Raw genomic sequence first — 14,872 nt, 5'->3', positions numbered from 1 at the left:
CCACTAAAACAAACAGTGTGGTTTTCCTTCTTGTCAAATCAGTTTGATCACAGGCATTAGGCGTTTTCCTGTTCAGCTCACCTCCAGGCGTCTCCAGAGCAGAAACGCCTGTAGCCCAGAGCCCTTGGCCCTGGATCCTGTGGTGGTGATTTAGTAGGGAGTTTCCCTTTAAGGCAGCTGTCAGTCACAGCCAGCTGGAGGGATTCAGTCCATTTAAAAAGACCAGGAATTGCCAGGCCTACAAGTCGTATTTGTTTAGTCTCGCTAGGATTCTTGCTTTTTATCTCAGAAAAAAGTCCTTGTTGTTTCCCTCGCCTTGATTCTTGGACACAACTTACCTGGCAACAAAGGATGGCTCTTTTATCGCTGAAGCCACCAGTGCCTTTTCTTCAATGCCCAGGTGACCCTCTAAGTGCGTTTCCCTGTTTGGATGTGGATGTTTGAAAATGACTTGTTAGCAGTTAATGATACAGAAATCTCTGAAGCAAGGAAATGGGTAGCGCTTATTAACTGCCGGGGTGGATATTTCATGCAAGGCTTTACGGAACATTTTTGTGTCAAAAGGGAATGTTGTATATAATTGCTACAAATTTCACCAGAGTGAACAAAAACCAGGGGGATTTGCACTCTAAGGGATTTAATGAGCTCATATAACAAGAGATTGGGGGGGTCCTACGGGCTTCTGCCCTTGCTCAAAAGTTTTGTTTGCTTCCCATCCTTTCCCCCAGGGCTTTGGTCCTCTCTTAGACTTGGCATAAACTCTGGCTGTAAGGCAAGTTTATAGGGCATCTTTGTCTACTTAGACAGGCAGTGATTCCCCGGGGCTTCTATCCTGAGCACACCCAGCCCCCAGTGAGGACATGCAATTGGGAAGTCTAGTTTTTTATTGGCAAAGTACTCAATTACGTCAGCTCCTAAGGTGCAAGAATTACATGCACCACTCGTGCGAAATAGCTAGATAGGCATCTCCATCTTCAGACTTGTCCTCCAACCAAGGTGGAATCTACACACATGTTAAAAACGTTGTGAAAATGCTTTTTCAAAACCGTTTTGAAAAAATGCATTGAATTTGCTTTGGCTCAAAATCGCCCGCCCTCTGTATATTGCACTTTACAACACATTCAAAACGTTTTATTTGCAGCTGTATAGCTGAGTCCTTAAACAGTTTGTGCAACAGCACAACCATGCCTCCATCAGGACATTTAACTCCCCTCTTCCGATGTACCACATGAAAGCAGCTCCAGCAGCTCCTGTCGCTTTTAGCTCCTCCTTATCCTTGAAGATACCAGGGGACAAAGGAGATTCTCCCCGACTCTCCCTGGGAATCTTTTCCACCTCTTCACCTTCCTGCAACTCTTCCTCCACCTCCTCTTCTGTCCTCTCCGACTGCCCCTCTTCCCCCTGCTTCACAGGTGGCACCGAACCTCACAAATCACTGACCCTTACCCCTGGATCATCCTCCTGCCCCCTTGCCTCCTCGGCCCACCCTTCAGACTCCTGCCTGCTCCTGTTGAGAGCTGCTCAGAATGGCTGGGGAAACCCAGCCAGATGGGTGGGGTGTTCAACAACAACAACAACAACAACAGCTTCAGGCAGAGAAGCCTCTCCTATGACTGAGCCTTTGGGCTGGAGATGCTTCCAGGGATCAAAGCTGGAGACCTTCTCCTTCCGAAGCAGCTTCTCCCCAATTCCAGGTTGCACCTCACCTTGACAGCCAGCCAAACAGCCTGAAATGAGCTGGGAAATGCTTGAGTTCCTTATAGTTTATTCTGTCTGTTAAATGTGGTTGATTTAATTCAGCCCCACAGTGCAAGCGGTTGACAGGCCCTCAGCGCTTTTGGACGGCTTGAACAAAAAGAAATTCCGCAAGCTCTTTCTCCACATCCCCTTCGCTTTCGTGAAGTTCAGAGGAGCTGAAGGAAGAGGAACCCTGCCAGACAACTGTGCTGCGGTTGCCCAGCCTGCAGTTGCAGCAAGGCTAAAGACCTGCCTCTGGCCCAGCGCACAACTGACAAACCGCCAACTTCCAGGCTGCATCATATGATCCCCAAGCAAAGAATTATTTCTTTTCATGTTGGTGGGAGCTGAATGCATGTAACAAAGTGGCCTTTTTCTCTTTCCCTTCATTAAGAGCATTATGTCCTTCTGAGTCTGGACTGGCCAGCCACCCAGCAACAAGGCTCTCCATGGCCCATCTTGAAAGGCAAAGGACACGATCCGGCGGGGAGCTGTCCTGCCCAGGCCCCACAGAGAGTGAGGGGAGCAGCTCAAAAGCCCTTGCACGACAGTTTCTACCCATGTGGGAGAGTGACACGCCCTGGCTGCTGGGCCAGCCACCCTGCCCATGAGGGGGGGGAAGGTGGCCGCCTCAGGCCCAGCCCAGCATGCCCACCGCTGCCCTCCTGCCGCTGCTGCACTCTTCCTTTCACTCCCCAGGGCACCTCAGGTGGCATGCAGACATGGATGCAGCGGAAGACATTTTGGGACCTGAGGCAAACCCCATCATGGAGCTCCCCAACCCACCAGTGAAGAAGGAAAATCAGGAACAAGGGCTGCAGGGAGAAGATCGACATCAGGGTCTGCTGCCCCGGTGAATCTTGCCACCTGAGGCAGCTGCTTCACCTTGCCTCATGGGTGGGCCGGCCCTAGCCCAAAGTGTATGGTCAGTTGGCGGCATGCATACATGCAGGTGGGGGCAGGATTTTCAGTATTTCCTAAGGCGGCAAAATGTCCTAGTGCAGCCTTGCCTGACCCAGCTGCTGTGCTTTCGCCCGAGCTTTTGGAGATGGATGCAGCTGAGGGGCAAATGGAAGAAAAGGCTGTGCTGGCTGGGGCCGATGGGAGTTGTAGTGCAACGCACCCGCTTGGCTAAGCTCACAATACCCTGGCTGTGCATAAAGAAGACACCTTCTTCCTCCTCGTTTTCAGAAATCCCTTTAAGTGTTTGAAAGCTACCTGAATACATTTGCACCTTTTCTCTTTTTCACACTTCTTCCTTTGGCCTAAACATGCCCCGTTTATATAGAACAAGCTGGGGCCGCACAGCTTAGAGATTAAAATGCGCTTTCTGAAAATTAAAGGAAACCCACTTTCCCAGGGTCAGCTCAGCAAGAAAGCCTCCAGTCTCCAGCATTTAGACACATTATGTGAACAGAAGAGCCCTGGGTCAGGCTCCAAAGAACCAAGGAGCCCACCCTATCATCCCCCCAAGGGCTTGGGGCTGCCACCTTAAACACATTCACCCCCTAAGTTCAAAGGACTTCCAAGGAAACGTACCCAGGGGGATTTCACTGAATCCATCTGAAATCTCCCCCCCCCCCTTTGGCAGATTGGCGTCGTAACTGAAGTTCACCCTAATTCCCTGGAATAATTTAGCTAAGTTCGGGTTCACTGAAGGTGTGTAATTTTAGTGAGGTAGTTTGCACACGGATAACGTGAGCTTAAACCGCTGAAGAAGAAGAAAGGAGAGCGGAGGAATGAAGAAATCCTTTCCTTACCTGATTGGAATTGGCAGGAGATGCTCAGCGGCCCCCACCTTCCCAGCAGGTCCTACAGACAGGTCCCCAAGCAGAGATGGAATTTGGGTCTGTGGTCCAGTAGCAGAGCCATGGAAAGCAGCCAGCTGGCACGTGAGGAGGTAAGAGCAACAAGGAGCCGGTTTTCAGAAGGTCCCCTTTGCTCCCCTAGTCTGGCTGCACCCAAAGTAGCCCCCCCCTCCCTCAGCCCAGCCTGCCTGCCAGCCCACCCTAATGACTCTCAGCTGTTTGTCATGTGGCCTCGCTGGCTGATCAAGTGATATTGTGGTGTTGCCTCCTTTCCCAGGCGCAGGAGCTTGCAAACAAGCCCTTCTTCTGCCCAGAGAAGCAGGAATGTGCCACAACAGCCGTGGCCAGCCCTGGGGCTTAGAGGTTTGTCAGCAGCACAGGCTGGAGGGGGCGGGCCTGAGCTACTCCTGCAGCTGGTCTGCTGGAAAAGGGGGAAACAGAGCCAGACTAGGGAGCCTCTTCTCCACCGAGGCAGATCAAAGGGTCGTCCCTGCTGCATCTGACCACAGGCCCCATCTAGCCTGCCATGGCACAGTCCGTCAGGGTCTCCGACCACAGAGAGGCTTTTCCCTGCAACGCTGCTTTCAGAAACAAACCAAGCAACCAACATGAGATGCTTCCAATTTGGGACTTTCAGCATGCAATGCAGCTGCTCTTGCAATTAATATACGGTATCCTCTCCTGCCCATTAAAGCCCATCCCACAGGCTGTTCCAGCAAGGATGAAAACCCTGTTAATTCGCCACCACACAGCAGGTCCAATGTAGGGAAGAGTGTGGGGATGGGGAACCTCTGGGGCTTTCCAGGGGTTCCTGGACACCAGATTCCATCAGCTCCAGGAGCTGGCATGCCCAGTGTTCAGGGATGATAATGATGGGGGCCGGAGACCTACTATATCTGAAGGACCACAGGTGTTCCCTCATCCCACTTCCACCCTCCCTGGTTTTTGGGACAGCTTGGAAGCAGAGGATAACATGGGAGAAACAACTTGTGTGTGCATGCACAAGGTCCAGCCTTCCCTTAACACCTTTTAACTATGCTTCTTTAGGCCTCAGTGATGTGTACAGAAGGGTGCAATAATGTATTGTGAAATGCTAACCATTTATAGAAGGCGGATGTCACCGTTAAGGTTTAAATTTTTCTTCCAAGCATTAGCGAAAGAGGGTGGTTTTCCACTGGTAGAGAAGTGAGCCACACCTGCCTTTTAACACCCAAGAGGAATTTGAAGGTTGATTAGAGTTTCATCTGCCCATGATGAGTCAGTCATAAGCTAAGAAAGTACATTTCCCTTTAAAGAGAGAGAAAGAAAGCAAAAGAGTCCCAGGAAGGAAATAATTAAACAATTCAATTCCAGTATTTGCATTTTTCAAGTACGCACACGAATCCTTCAGCCTTTGCAAACCTCATGCCCTCTGGGTGTTTTGCACTACAATTCCCATCAGCCCTGATAGCCTAAGGACAGAAGGGCACCAAGCTGATGAAGGCCTGGGACCTAGAATTTGGCTGCAAATGGATCAACCCCCGCTGGGCAGACCTCTCTGGACCAGGGCAACCTTCAAAGGGAGAAATGTTATTACCTAAATCTTTGGCTGGCTTCTAGGAAGCTTTTTAATATACAACGTTCTCTAGATGTGCCCTCTAGATGTTTTGGCCACGCTGGCAGAGGCTGATGGGGAGGCCTAGTCCAAACATCTGTTGGGCAGCAGAAGACACACATATTGTTGCCACTTCAACCACAGAGACAAGCCAGGTTGACAACCCGGGCACAATACAGTGCAAGGAAATGGGAGCTAGGCACCTCTGGGGCCTCCTGCTCATCTCAAGCAAGCTTGCATCAGGCGGGGGGGGGGGGGTCTCCCATGAGGCAACCACCTTGAGCAGGAAGCAGCAAGAGAGGCCCAAGTGACAGAAATTAATCTGCAGCAGCAACCCAGCCCTGCCCCAAACACCCACCCCCTTTGGGTCTCATGGCAACCAGTCCTGTGACGGCACCTAGCAACCACCTGGAAAATTGATGTGCAAGGAGGGTGAGGGTGAGGAGGAATGGCTTTTACCAGAGCTGTGGACTCAAAGGTCAGCATGGAGGGACCAGAGAGGGATCTAAGAGACACCCTTTTAAGACATGCCTATTAAAAGAGCAACACTGCAGAAGATGGGACAGGACACCCAAATATTGGCAGGCTAAAACTGGGAGAAGCTAAGTTGGATGGGGCTTGTGGGTTTAATTAAAGACCCCCTACTTCCCCACCTATAGTTTGAGCACTGACTTGAAGGTAGCACTGCCAGCAGGCCCTTCCTTCCCTGGGACTGAGAGCGCAGAGGCCCCCCCCCCCCCGGCAATTTTCCTGCCTCTCCTTTCTACTTCTATCCCCTTAATTATGTGTGTATGCAGACAGAAAGTCTATTTGTTCTTTTTTGTGGGGGAAGAAAAGTCTCCATGAGACAGATACATACAGTTCATATTAGATCAAATATGTGGGTTCTTTAAATGCTACCCAGCAACATGAGAAGGGAGCGGGGAATCAATGCCAGTCCCATAAACAAACTCATAGCTGTCAACTTTTCCCTTTTCTTGCAAGGAATCCTATTCGGAATAAGGGAATTTCCCTTTAAAAAAGGGAAACATTGACAGCTATGAACAAATTCCAAAATCCACCCATGGGTGGTGTCTTTATTGGGATCAATCAATTTGTCACGAAAGTGAAGCAGGCTTTTGACTTCTCCAGAACTCTTCACCAGGCAAGATGTTGCGCAACGGCCGAACTATCTTTTGTCACAGTGGCAAAGCAGATGCCCACGTGACCTGGGATTGAAACAAACGGGTATCTCAGACATTTACTGGGCTCAGATTCCTTTTGAACATGGTAGGCAAAGCAGTGGATTTCTCTGTGTAATGTGTGGAGCAGCATGGATGAGAGTTGCAAGACTTGAACCTCAAACGCAAGAACTGTGAAGGTGCTTGTTGTTGTCCAAAAGGACAGCCTCTTAACATTCATTCTCTGCACAGCCATGATGGACTGGGCTTCATGCAGTATCCTGAAGGGTTTTTTGACAAATGTGCAGACCAAGAGGCGAAAACCAAGAGAAATTTGTCTTTTGCACACATTTTGCTGTGCTTTAAATCCCAGGTGGTGGATACTTGATTTCAAAGGATGCAGCTGCAGTGCACATAACAGAGAAAAAGGGCTGTGAATCATGGCTGCTCAATGAATTTATAAAGCAGGTCTACAGCATCAATCTATTATGATCCATCAGGTTTTGGTACTCATAATAAGCTGCTAGGAGCCAACAAGCTCTTACCAGTAACTTTTCTTGGCTGGAACTGACCTCTTTCTGCCCACTTAAGGCTGCGGACCTAGACACAATTATCTAGAAGGAAGCGTTATTGGAATCAATGGGAGTCACTTCCGAAGAAGCAGGGTTAAGCTGAGGGTGCAATGCTATTTTTGCTTAATCCAATTCTCCTCCTGACACAAGGAAGATCCTAGGCCTAGTCTTTCATGAGATCAGGAGTGGGGAACCCAGTGCCTGCATCAGCCCCAGACAGAAAGATCAGGGGCAGAGAGGATGGTGGGAATCGTAGCTTAACAATGTCTTAAGGGGTTTGCAGGTTCCCTACCCCAGTGTGAGATTTTGCTCTTCCAATTTTCCTTTTAAGCAAACCCTAGGCTTCTATTTTAATAAACCAGCACTACCTGATGCAGGTTGCAACTCTCAATGTCCTAGCAAGAAGGCATCAAAAGTGGGTCCCACTGGGGAGGGCATTGTTTTTGTGCCACATGGACTCCCAACAGGAGAGGCAGGCATATGCTTCACTTTGCCTTTTGCAGTCAATGCAGCCTGATACATCTTTACTCCGAAATAAATCCTACTGAGTTCCAAGGTATAGGACTGCAGCTTTAAATATGTTCAACTTTGGTTGGAACATGCCCTGAAAGAGTGTAGATTTTGCTAAAGGAGATGAAGAACTTGGTTGATGCTCTCAAAACAGCCAAGAATCCTGTGACAATTCAAAGACTTAATAACTTTATGGCATAATAAACTTCCATGGGCTGAAGCCAGCCACAAGCCTTAACACCCTTTGTTCTGCAGTAAACCAACACAGCTCGCCCTTTGGAGATTAGCACTCTGGGATGCTTTCAAATTGAAAGTGTGTTGGTTTGTTCAAAGCATTTCCATGCCACCTCTTACCCAAAGTCCCAAGGCAGCATATGTTTTAAAAGACACAGCAATCAAGAAAATAAAAATGATTAAATATGAAAAATATGACCAGTGAAGGTCAGTCCATTAAAGCAAATGGCACAGTGCCCCACCATTTCCCCCATGGGCCTTCACATCTTTATTCTGCCAGCACAGCTGAATGAGATTTGGGGCTCTCTGTAGGGTCTGCATCTCCTCCTGCACTTCCTCTGGCCAACTTGCTCCCCTGTTTACCTACTAGGCAGTCAGTCCCAGTGAGCTCACAGGGGCTGGCAGGGAAGTCTGCCCAGGCCTGCCGACTTGGAGAAACCTGAGAGGTGGTGCTGATGTCCACAAAAACAACTGGTACCCCCCTACAGATTTGGGGGTCCTTTGAAACCAGCTTCAAGGAAAGGGGAGGCACCACTTAGAGCAGGTATAGGCAACCTCGGCCCGCCAGATATTCTGGGACTACAACTCCCATGATCCCTAACAGGACTAGTGGTCAGGGATGGTGGGAATTGTAGTCCCAAAACATCTGGCAGGCCAAGGTTGCCTATGACTGACTTAAGAGGCTGAAGCTTCCCTCCCCCGCAAGGCAGTGCCTGAAGGATGAGTGAAGGCTTTCTTGGGTCATGTGCTCACCCTTAAGTTGTCCCCCAAGGGTTCTGGATTTGTTTTGCTACAACAGGCTCTACAAAAGCAGCTCTGTAGCCACTGTCTCAACCACACAGCAGCTGCCACAACTCTTGCAGCTCTGGTGCCCTCTGGCGGCCGGCCACCCTCATGGATTCCTAAGTTCTCTCTCCAAAGTTCCCCCAGATATGCACAACTGTGAGTTCGGCTCACTTTAGCCCAGAGGGGAAGCCAAAGAGTCTGGCTGCATCAGGGTCAGGCCAAAGGGGCCCACCTAGTCCAGAGGCCCCAAATCTGAAGCTGAAAAGCAGGATCTGAGCACAACAACAGCACTCTTCCACCTGCAGTTGCCAGCAACTGGCATTCAGCGGCATACTGTTGCTGTTGTTATATTAAATTTGTATACCACCCTTCATCCAAAGATCCCAGAGCGCTTCACAACAGAGAAATACAAAATGAGAATACAAACCACCACCACTGGCAACAGAGGTAGAACAAGGCTGTTGTCCGTAGTAGGCTGTTGAAAGCCTTATCCATGAATTTGTCTAATCCTCTTTTAAACCATCCAATGTGGCGTAATGGTTAGCGTGTTGGACTACTAGGTGACCATCTGTTAGTCTAAGCTACCGCACAGGGCTGTTGTGAGGATGAAATGGGAAGAACCATGTGCATCACCTAGAGCTCCTTGGAAGATAAAGTGGTAATTTAATAATAAAAAAATGGAGTGAGCTTGCTTAACTATGTGAAGCACTCCTTCCTTCTGGTTTTCTTAAATCTGCCACTGGGTCCTAATGTTATGAGAGAAACTCAATTCTGTGTGTCATGCATTATTTCATAAACTTCCCTCACATCACCTCTTACTTTCCTTTTCTCCAAACTAAAAAAGCCCAAATGCTGCAACTTTTCTTCACAAGGGAGTCGCTGCATCCCCTTGATCATTCCATTTGCCCTATTCTGACCTTTTCCAACTCCACAACATCCATTTTTAAGTGAGCCAAAACGGCACACGGCATTCCAAGCATTGTCTTGCCATAGGTCTATTTTATTTAATTTATTTAGGAGTATTTATACCCCGGCTACTGAACAAAGTTCTTGAGGCGGCCTTATGTTAAATTGCTATATTCAAATAACAATTTAAAGGGCAGTGATATGACAGTCACTACAGCTGAACAACGTATGCAAGTCCCTGTTCCTCTTTTTCTTTGGCAACCCAGCCACGTCAGTCCCACGCAGAGCAGGATGTCCTCACCAGGTGGTTGCTGCTGATGTCTCTCTCAGTGTGACAGCTGCAGCAAAGATATCACCTGCCTCCCTCCCAGTTCTTGGCTGTTCCAACAATTGTGGATGTCGTGGTTTGGCGCTGTGCTGCTGGCAGGTTTATATATTCAGCCCCTTTCCTGATGATCCCTCGCACATGGCTTACGGCATGTTGAATTTTTCAACTTTCAGTCCACATCTCTTTCGCTTCGGAGGGGCTTCTCGGCAGCGCTTGTGCGCCGGGTGGGCTTCCCGTCCTGGGGGGCCAAGAAAGGAGCCTCGTCGAGGCCGCGAGGGAGCGCCGCCTCTCTCCGGCTCAGCCGAGGCGGGTCCCGGGAGGCGGCTTCTCCTCCTGCCGCGGCGGCGGCGGCGCGTCCCGGGCAGGGCCTCCCGCGCGTGGGCCGCCTTGGAAGATGGGCTGGTAGATGTAGATGCCTCCCGCCACGCCGAGCCCCGTGGCCAGGAGCAGCTGCCCGAAGGACAAGCCTCGCCGCCCCAGCATGGCCTCCGCGACGCCTGTCTCGCTCTCCGCGCCTCAACTCTCCCTCAGGCAGCCGCTCAACCGGTGCGGCTCCAGGCGCCGGAAGTCGCGCGACGGTCGAGGACACGCGCTCTCGCCCCGCCTCTTCTCGCGAGAATTGCTGCCGGGAGCCGAGGCGCACATGCGCAAAGGAGGAAGCAGCGGTCGGCGTATGGGCGCGTATGCGCTCCGACGGAGGAGGCTGCCCCCGCCCCCGGGAAGGCGGAAGTGTCCGTCCTGGAGCCGCGCCGGCGTCGCCATGGAAGCCGCGCGGGGGGTCGACGGCAGCGGCGGGAGGCGGACCCTGCCGGTGCGGCTGCGGAAGCGGAAGTCGACGCTATACAGGCCCGCCCCCTCCGGGACCCTCGCGGGGCGGGGTGCGGGTGAGGAGAGGCCGCGGTCCACCTCGCGGGGCTGTTGTGAGGCCGAAGTAGCCGCGGCCCGCGCGCTGGGAGAGGCCCAAGGAAGCCAGGGCGCTGGTCAGGAGGGGGCCTTTCCAAGGTGGTGGTTCCTTTCCCGCAGGGGCCGAGCGACGCTTGAGGCGGCCCGTCCCAGGAGCAAGGAAGCCGGCGCCGTGCACGTCCAGAGAGGCTCCTTCCAGCTGCCTTGACCAGCACCTGCAGGGCCAGAGGGAGAGGCCACGTCATGCACGAAGCACATTCCCAGCCTCCCTCCCACCCCTTGGGGGACTCTTGGCCCCTGGGATGTTTGTCCCTCAAAAGGCAGTGAGGAGGCCCCATCCCTTGGGAAGGTCTCCTGCACAAACTCCCCGTGGGAGGCGCGCAAGGCTGCAGTGATGCCTGTTCACATCTGTGGCCCTTGTGCAAGAGAACTTCCTGCTGGGTTACAGGATGCTTGATGGGGGCAGGGAGGAACTTTGCACTTGCTGCCTCTGCCTCCTCCAGCACCAAGATGCTTGGGAGATGACAGCGCTGTTGCTGCCACATGGCACCTGATGGGCAGGAGCTGGTGGCTTTGGTGCTTTCCTTTTGTAGATCTGTGGCCAGAGCAAAGCCCTGGTGGCTGCCCAGAAGAAGGCCAGAACAGTGGTACCTCAGGTTAAGTACTTAATTCGTTCCGGAGGTCCGTTCTTAACGTGAAACTGTTCTTAACCTGAAGCACCACTTTAGCTAATGGGGCCTCCTGCTGCCGCCACACCACCAGAATATGATTTCTGTTCTCATCCTGAAGCAAAGTTCTTAACCTGAAGCACTATTTCTGTGTTAGCGGAGTCTGTAACCTGAAGTGTATGTAACCCAAGGTACCACTGTAGTGCACAGCAAGGGCAGCTGTGGCATCTTACTGTGTATAGTCATAGCTGTCTCTCAGCCACTTCTATTCTCCTTTGAAACCATTAAAGGCATGGCTGCTGGAAAAAAACCTGTTCAAATCTGGAGACTTTGTCCTTGTCCCCCCCTTTGAGGCCACCTTCCCCAGGTCATTGCAGCCTTTCCTAGTTTAGCAAAGGTAGCATTGCTAGTCAGGGCCCCAGCAGCTGACCCTTTCTGTGGAGTCCTAGTGAGGAAAATTCCAGGACTCAGGAGCCTGGGGGATTCAGTGCTCACTTAGCTCTTTAGATGTGACTGTAGATTCATCTCTGAAGAGCCTCTTTTGTTTCAGCCTCTTCAAAGAGAAGAAAGTCAGTTCTAATTTAGAGAAAAGTCAAGGTTTCCCCCCCTCTACCATCAAGGTTCTGTTTTGCTAAGATTGTGGTACAAAGGCCAGTTTTAGAGTTGTCCACAAACTAAGGGATGTTAGAATTCCTGACAAGGGATAGCTCAGTCGGTAGAGCATGAGATTCTTAATCACAGGGACATGGGTTCAAGCCTCACATTGGGCAAAAGACATTGTAGGGGGTTGGACTAGATGATCCTTGTGGTCATTTCAGGCTCTGCAATTCTATGATTCTGTGATACTGAGAAAACAATTCACAGCTTTGGAGGCAAGGCAAGAATTGAAATAAGACTCCCAAAAGGTATCCAAGGTTTATTTATTTGCAGTTGATTACAACATAACCGTAAAAAACCCACTGTACACGAGGTTAATCCCATCTGCTTTTTTCCAGCTCTTGTTGGGGAAAACCTTTATCTGTGCTTGTTTACCATCATGGTGAGGCTACTAAACTGCTTCTTAGTCCAGACAAGCTTTGTCCCAGATGAATATTGGCAGTCACTTGAAGTCGCACATCATATGGTTTTCAAATATCCTTTTTTTATGTACTGAAATTTTAAGTGAAAGTTTTCCCTAGTTAGGACAGGTCAGAAGTAGGTCCCACTGAGCAGAATGGGACTCGCTTCAGCATAAAGTCAACATGCTTTGGACTGTCCTGTTGGGCTGCACAACTTGAGAGTAAATCCAAGTTCAGTCCTAGGAGTGGCTTGCTGCCTGCAGTCGCCTAGGGCAGGCTTCCTCAAACTCGGCCCTCCAGATGTTTTGAGACTACAGTTCCCATCATCCCTGGCCACTGGTCCTGCTAGCTAGGGATCACGGGAGTTGTAGGCCAAAAACATCTGTAGGGCCGAGTTTGAGGAAGTCTGGCCTAGGGCATCTACTTTGTTGAAGTGAAATCAGTCTTGGGTCAGGGCCTGGATAGGAGCCCCTTTGGAAACTACCTGTGTGCAGCCTTGAATTCTGTGATAGTGGGATGTAGATTTATGAAGTAAAGGAACATGGCTGTGGTTGAGCATGTTGTGGCTGGGTTAAGGTAGCCGGTTAGAGGAGGCCTAGGAAGAAGCATGTAGGCTGCCTGGAGTGAATAGGATCAGGCTTGGAAGGATTCTTATTTTATCATGTTGTCACAACGGGGCCATTTTGACTGTCAGTTGTCATGAAGCGTTAGGCAGTTCAGAGGCCCCTGAAGCTCAGGTGTGGGGCTTGGATGGTTTCCTTGAAGTCCTGCCCATTCCTTTCCCTCTCCCTCCAGCATGCTCTGAGATACAAGGAACTTGAGACACAAACTGGTATTGGAAAAGGCTCTTTCCTGCCACAGGAACGTGCCAGCTGGATGACTCTTGACACATCTGAGATGTGGGTTTGGGTGGAACAAGATTCAGTTTTTCAGCAGGTGGGAGTAGTTGTAATTTAGTAATTGTCAAAGGCCCTAAAATATTACATTAGTTGAATTTTGATGAGTTTGTTGGAGGTTGGCCACATAACACCATGCTCCATGCCTGTTCTTTATGATATCTTTAATGATGATAATTATGGCTATTTGACCTGGGAGTGGACAGAAGGTCTGCGGAGCCATCTCTACCCTCTGCTGTTCGCAAGCATTTATAAAGTGTTGCACCTGCTTAACAAGGATGATGTTCAGCTGCTGGTGAGTGTGGACTTGGGTGTCATTCAGCTGCTGCCAGAAACACATCAAGCATTTTGCTTTTGTGGCAGGAATTATCTAGTTATGCTTATGCTTCATCCCACAGAAGCATATCTCATGGCGCCTTTGCTGAGGACATGCAGGCAAATACCAGAGTTGGTGGGAGGGGGGTTGGGGATTGTCCAGTGGTAACATGGAGAAGGGTAGGCAGGAACCACCCTCTTTTAGCATGGTGGGGGGGCAATGATAGGTGGGGGGCTGTTGCCTGCTGTCCGTCTGTCTCTTGCTTTCCTCATCCCCGCTTCTGGCTGCACTATGCAGAATGAGTTGGGATCTGGTAGAAGATTCTCTCAGGCCAAGTGGTACCCTTCTCATGCAGTTTTGGGTTTAATAGTGCAAACTGGGAGCAGGAGAGAGCTAGGAGCCTTGCCTGCTCTGGCTTTCAACATCCTTGGAAATGTATTTCCAAGAATGGGACCTGGGGTTCTTTGATGGGCCTCAGTCATGGGGTCAGGACCAGGAAGGCACTCCTTTGTGCCAAGATCTGAGTCTTGGGGCCAGTTCACTGCCATTCAGCAAAAGGCTCAACAGCTTCAGCAGATTTGTGTGGCCTCTTTATCCTTAGCCACTTTTGAAACACACTTATTGCTGGTGTCCATGGGAAGGAAAGTGTGAATTTACATTGTGCATAAGGCACACAGGCCACATTACAGCAACAACTGAGGAAGGAAGGAAGAAAACAGAAACCTAAAGGGTGGCAAAGCAATCAATAAATGAAGTTTGTGTTGATTTGAAAGCGTTGTCTTCCTAACGGGGGCTCGTGTGTTCCATCATCAAGCACATTAATGTTATCTATGCATGAATGATCCCTCAGACAGGAATGCCTTGTGCTCCTCCTACCCTAACAGATCTGGCTCCCTAGAATTGCACAGGCTCTTCTGGCTGCGCTGGCAGACGTGGTGTTGTACTCCTTGGTGAAGCGACTGGATGGCGCAGAGGTGGCCAAGTGGGTGGTGAGTCCCTGTCTGCCTTCCTCTTTCTTGGGCTTCTGGCTGGAGGGTGATGAGCGCCTGGTCCTTTGTCTTGCATTGTGACCCTTCTTTCCCTCGTCCCACACCAGCTCTTCTTCTTCTCCTCCCACCTTGTTTCCAGTACTTCTGCCAGTTGTGTTCCTGGTTCACATGGTACTGTTGTACCAGAACGCTCACCAACACCATGGAAGCCGTTCTCACCATTTTCGCTCTTTACTACTATCCCCTGGAAGGCACCAAGACAAAGAGGAGCAGGTGAGAATATCTATGGATATCTTTAATAGCCATTAAAGGGGCTGGGGCAGACCCCTGACGCCTAATTAAAATGTTTATAATGGTAGGTTTGGGGAAATGTCACACCCTTGTTGAACTTCCTTATGCTTGGTTTT

At 50.3% G+C, this 14,872-nt stretch overlaps 2 protein-coding genes across 7 annotated transcripts in view; one reads left to right on the top strand and one right to left on the bottom strand.

The window, feature by feature from the left end:
* RAB27A (RAB27A, member RAS oncogene family) overlaps positions 1 to 3,881 on the bottom strand; it is a 20,727-nt gene extending 16,846 nt beyond the window's left edge. For 2 of the 4 annotated variants that reach the window (XM_083584633.1, XM_083584636.1), the window contains exon 1: positions 339 to 459. The gene's annotated coding sequence lies outside the window, so the exon portion shown is untranslated. Of the gene's footprint in view, positions 1 to 338; positions 460 to 3,497 lie in introns of those variants that run through there. The other 2 variants (XM_083584635.1, XM_083584634.1) reach the window with 2 other exon arrangements.
* A 4,424-nt stretch (positions 3,882 to 8,305) lies between these two features.
* PIGB (phosphatidylinositol glycan anchor biosynthesis class B) overlaps positions 8,306 to 14,872 on the top strand; it is a 14,771-nt gene continuing 8,204 nt past the window's right edge. Inside the window, exons 1-5 of one of the 3 annotated variants that reach the window (XM_083586509.1) lie at positions 8,306 to 10,519; positions 12,202 to 12,337; positions 13,338 to 13,455; positions 14,361 to 14,465; positions 14,605 to 14,738. In XM_083586509.1, the coding sequence (XP_083442635.1) occupies positions 10,048 to 10,519; positions 12,202 to 12,337; positions 13,338 to 13,455; positions 14,361 to 14,465; positions 14,605 to 14,738 (965 nt within the window). In that variant the 5' untranslated portion in view covers positions 8,306 to 10,047. The remainder of the gene's footprint in view (positions 10,520 to 12,201; positions 12,338 to 13,337; positions 13,456 to 14,360; positions 14,466 to 14,604; positions 14,739 to 14,872) is intronic. The other 2 variants (XM_083586508.1, XM_083586510.1) reach the window with 2 other exon arrangements.

Source organism: Podarcis filfolensis (genome assembly GCF_964270895.1).
Source record: "Podarcis filfolensis genome assembly, chromosome: 14".
Classification (NCBI taxonomy): Eukaryota; Metazoa; Chordata; class Lepidosauria; order Squamata; family Lacertidae; genus Podarcis; species Podarcis filfolensis.
This window is presented reverse-complemented; position numbering and strand designations above follow the sequence as displayed.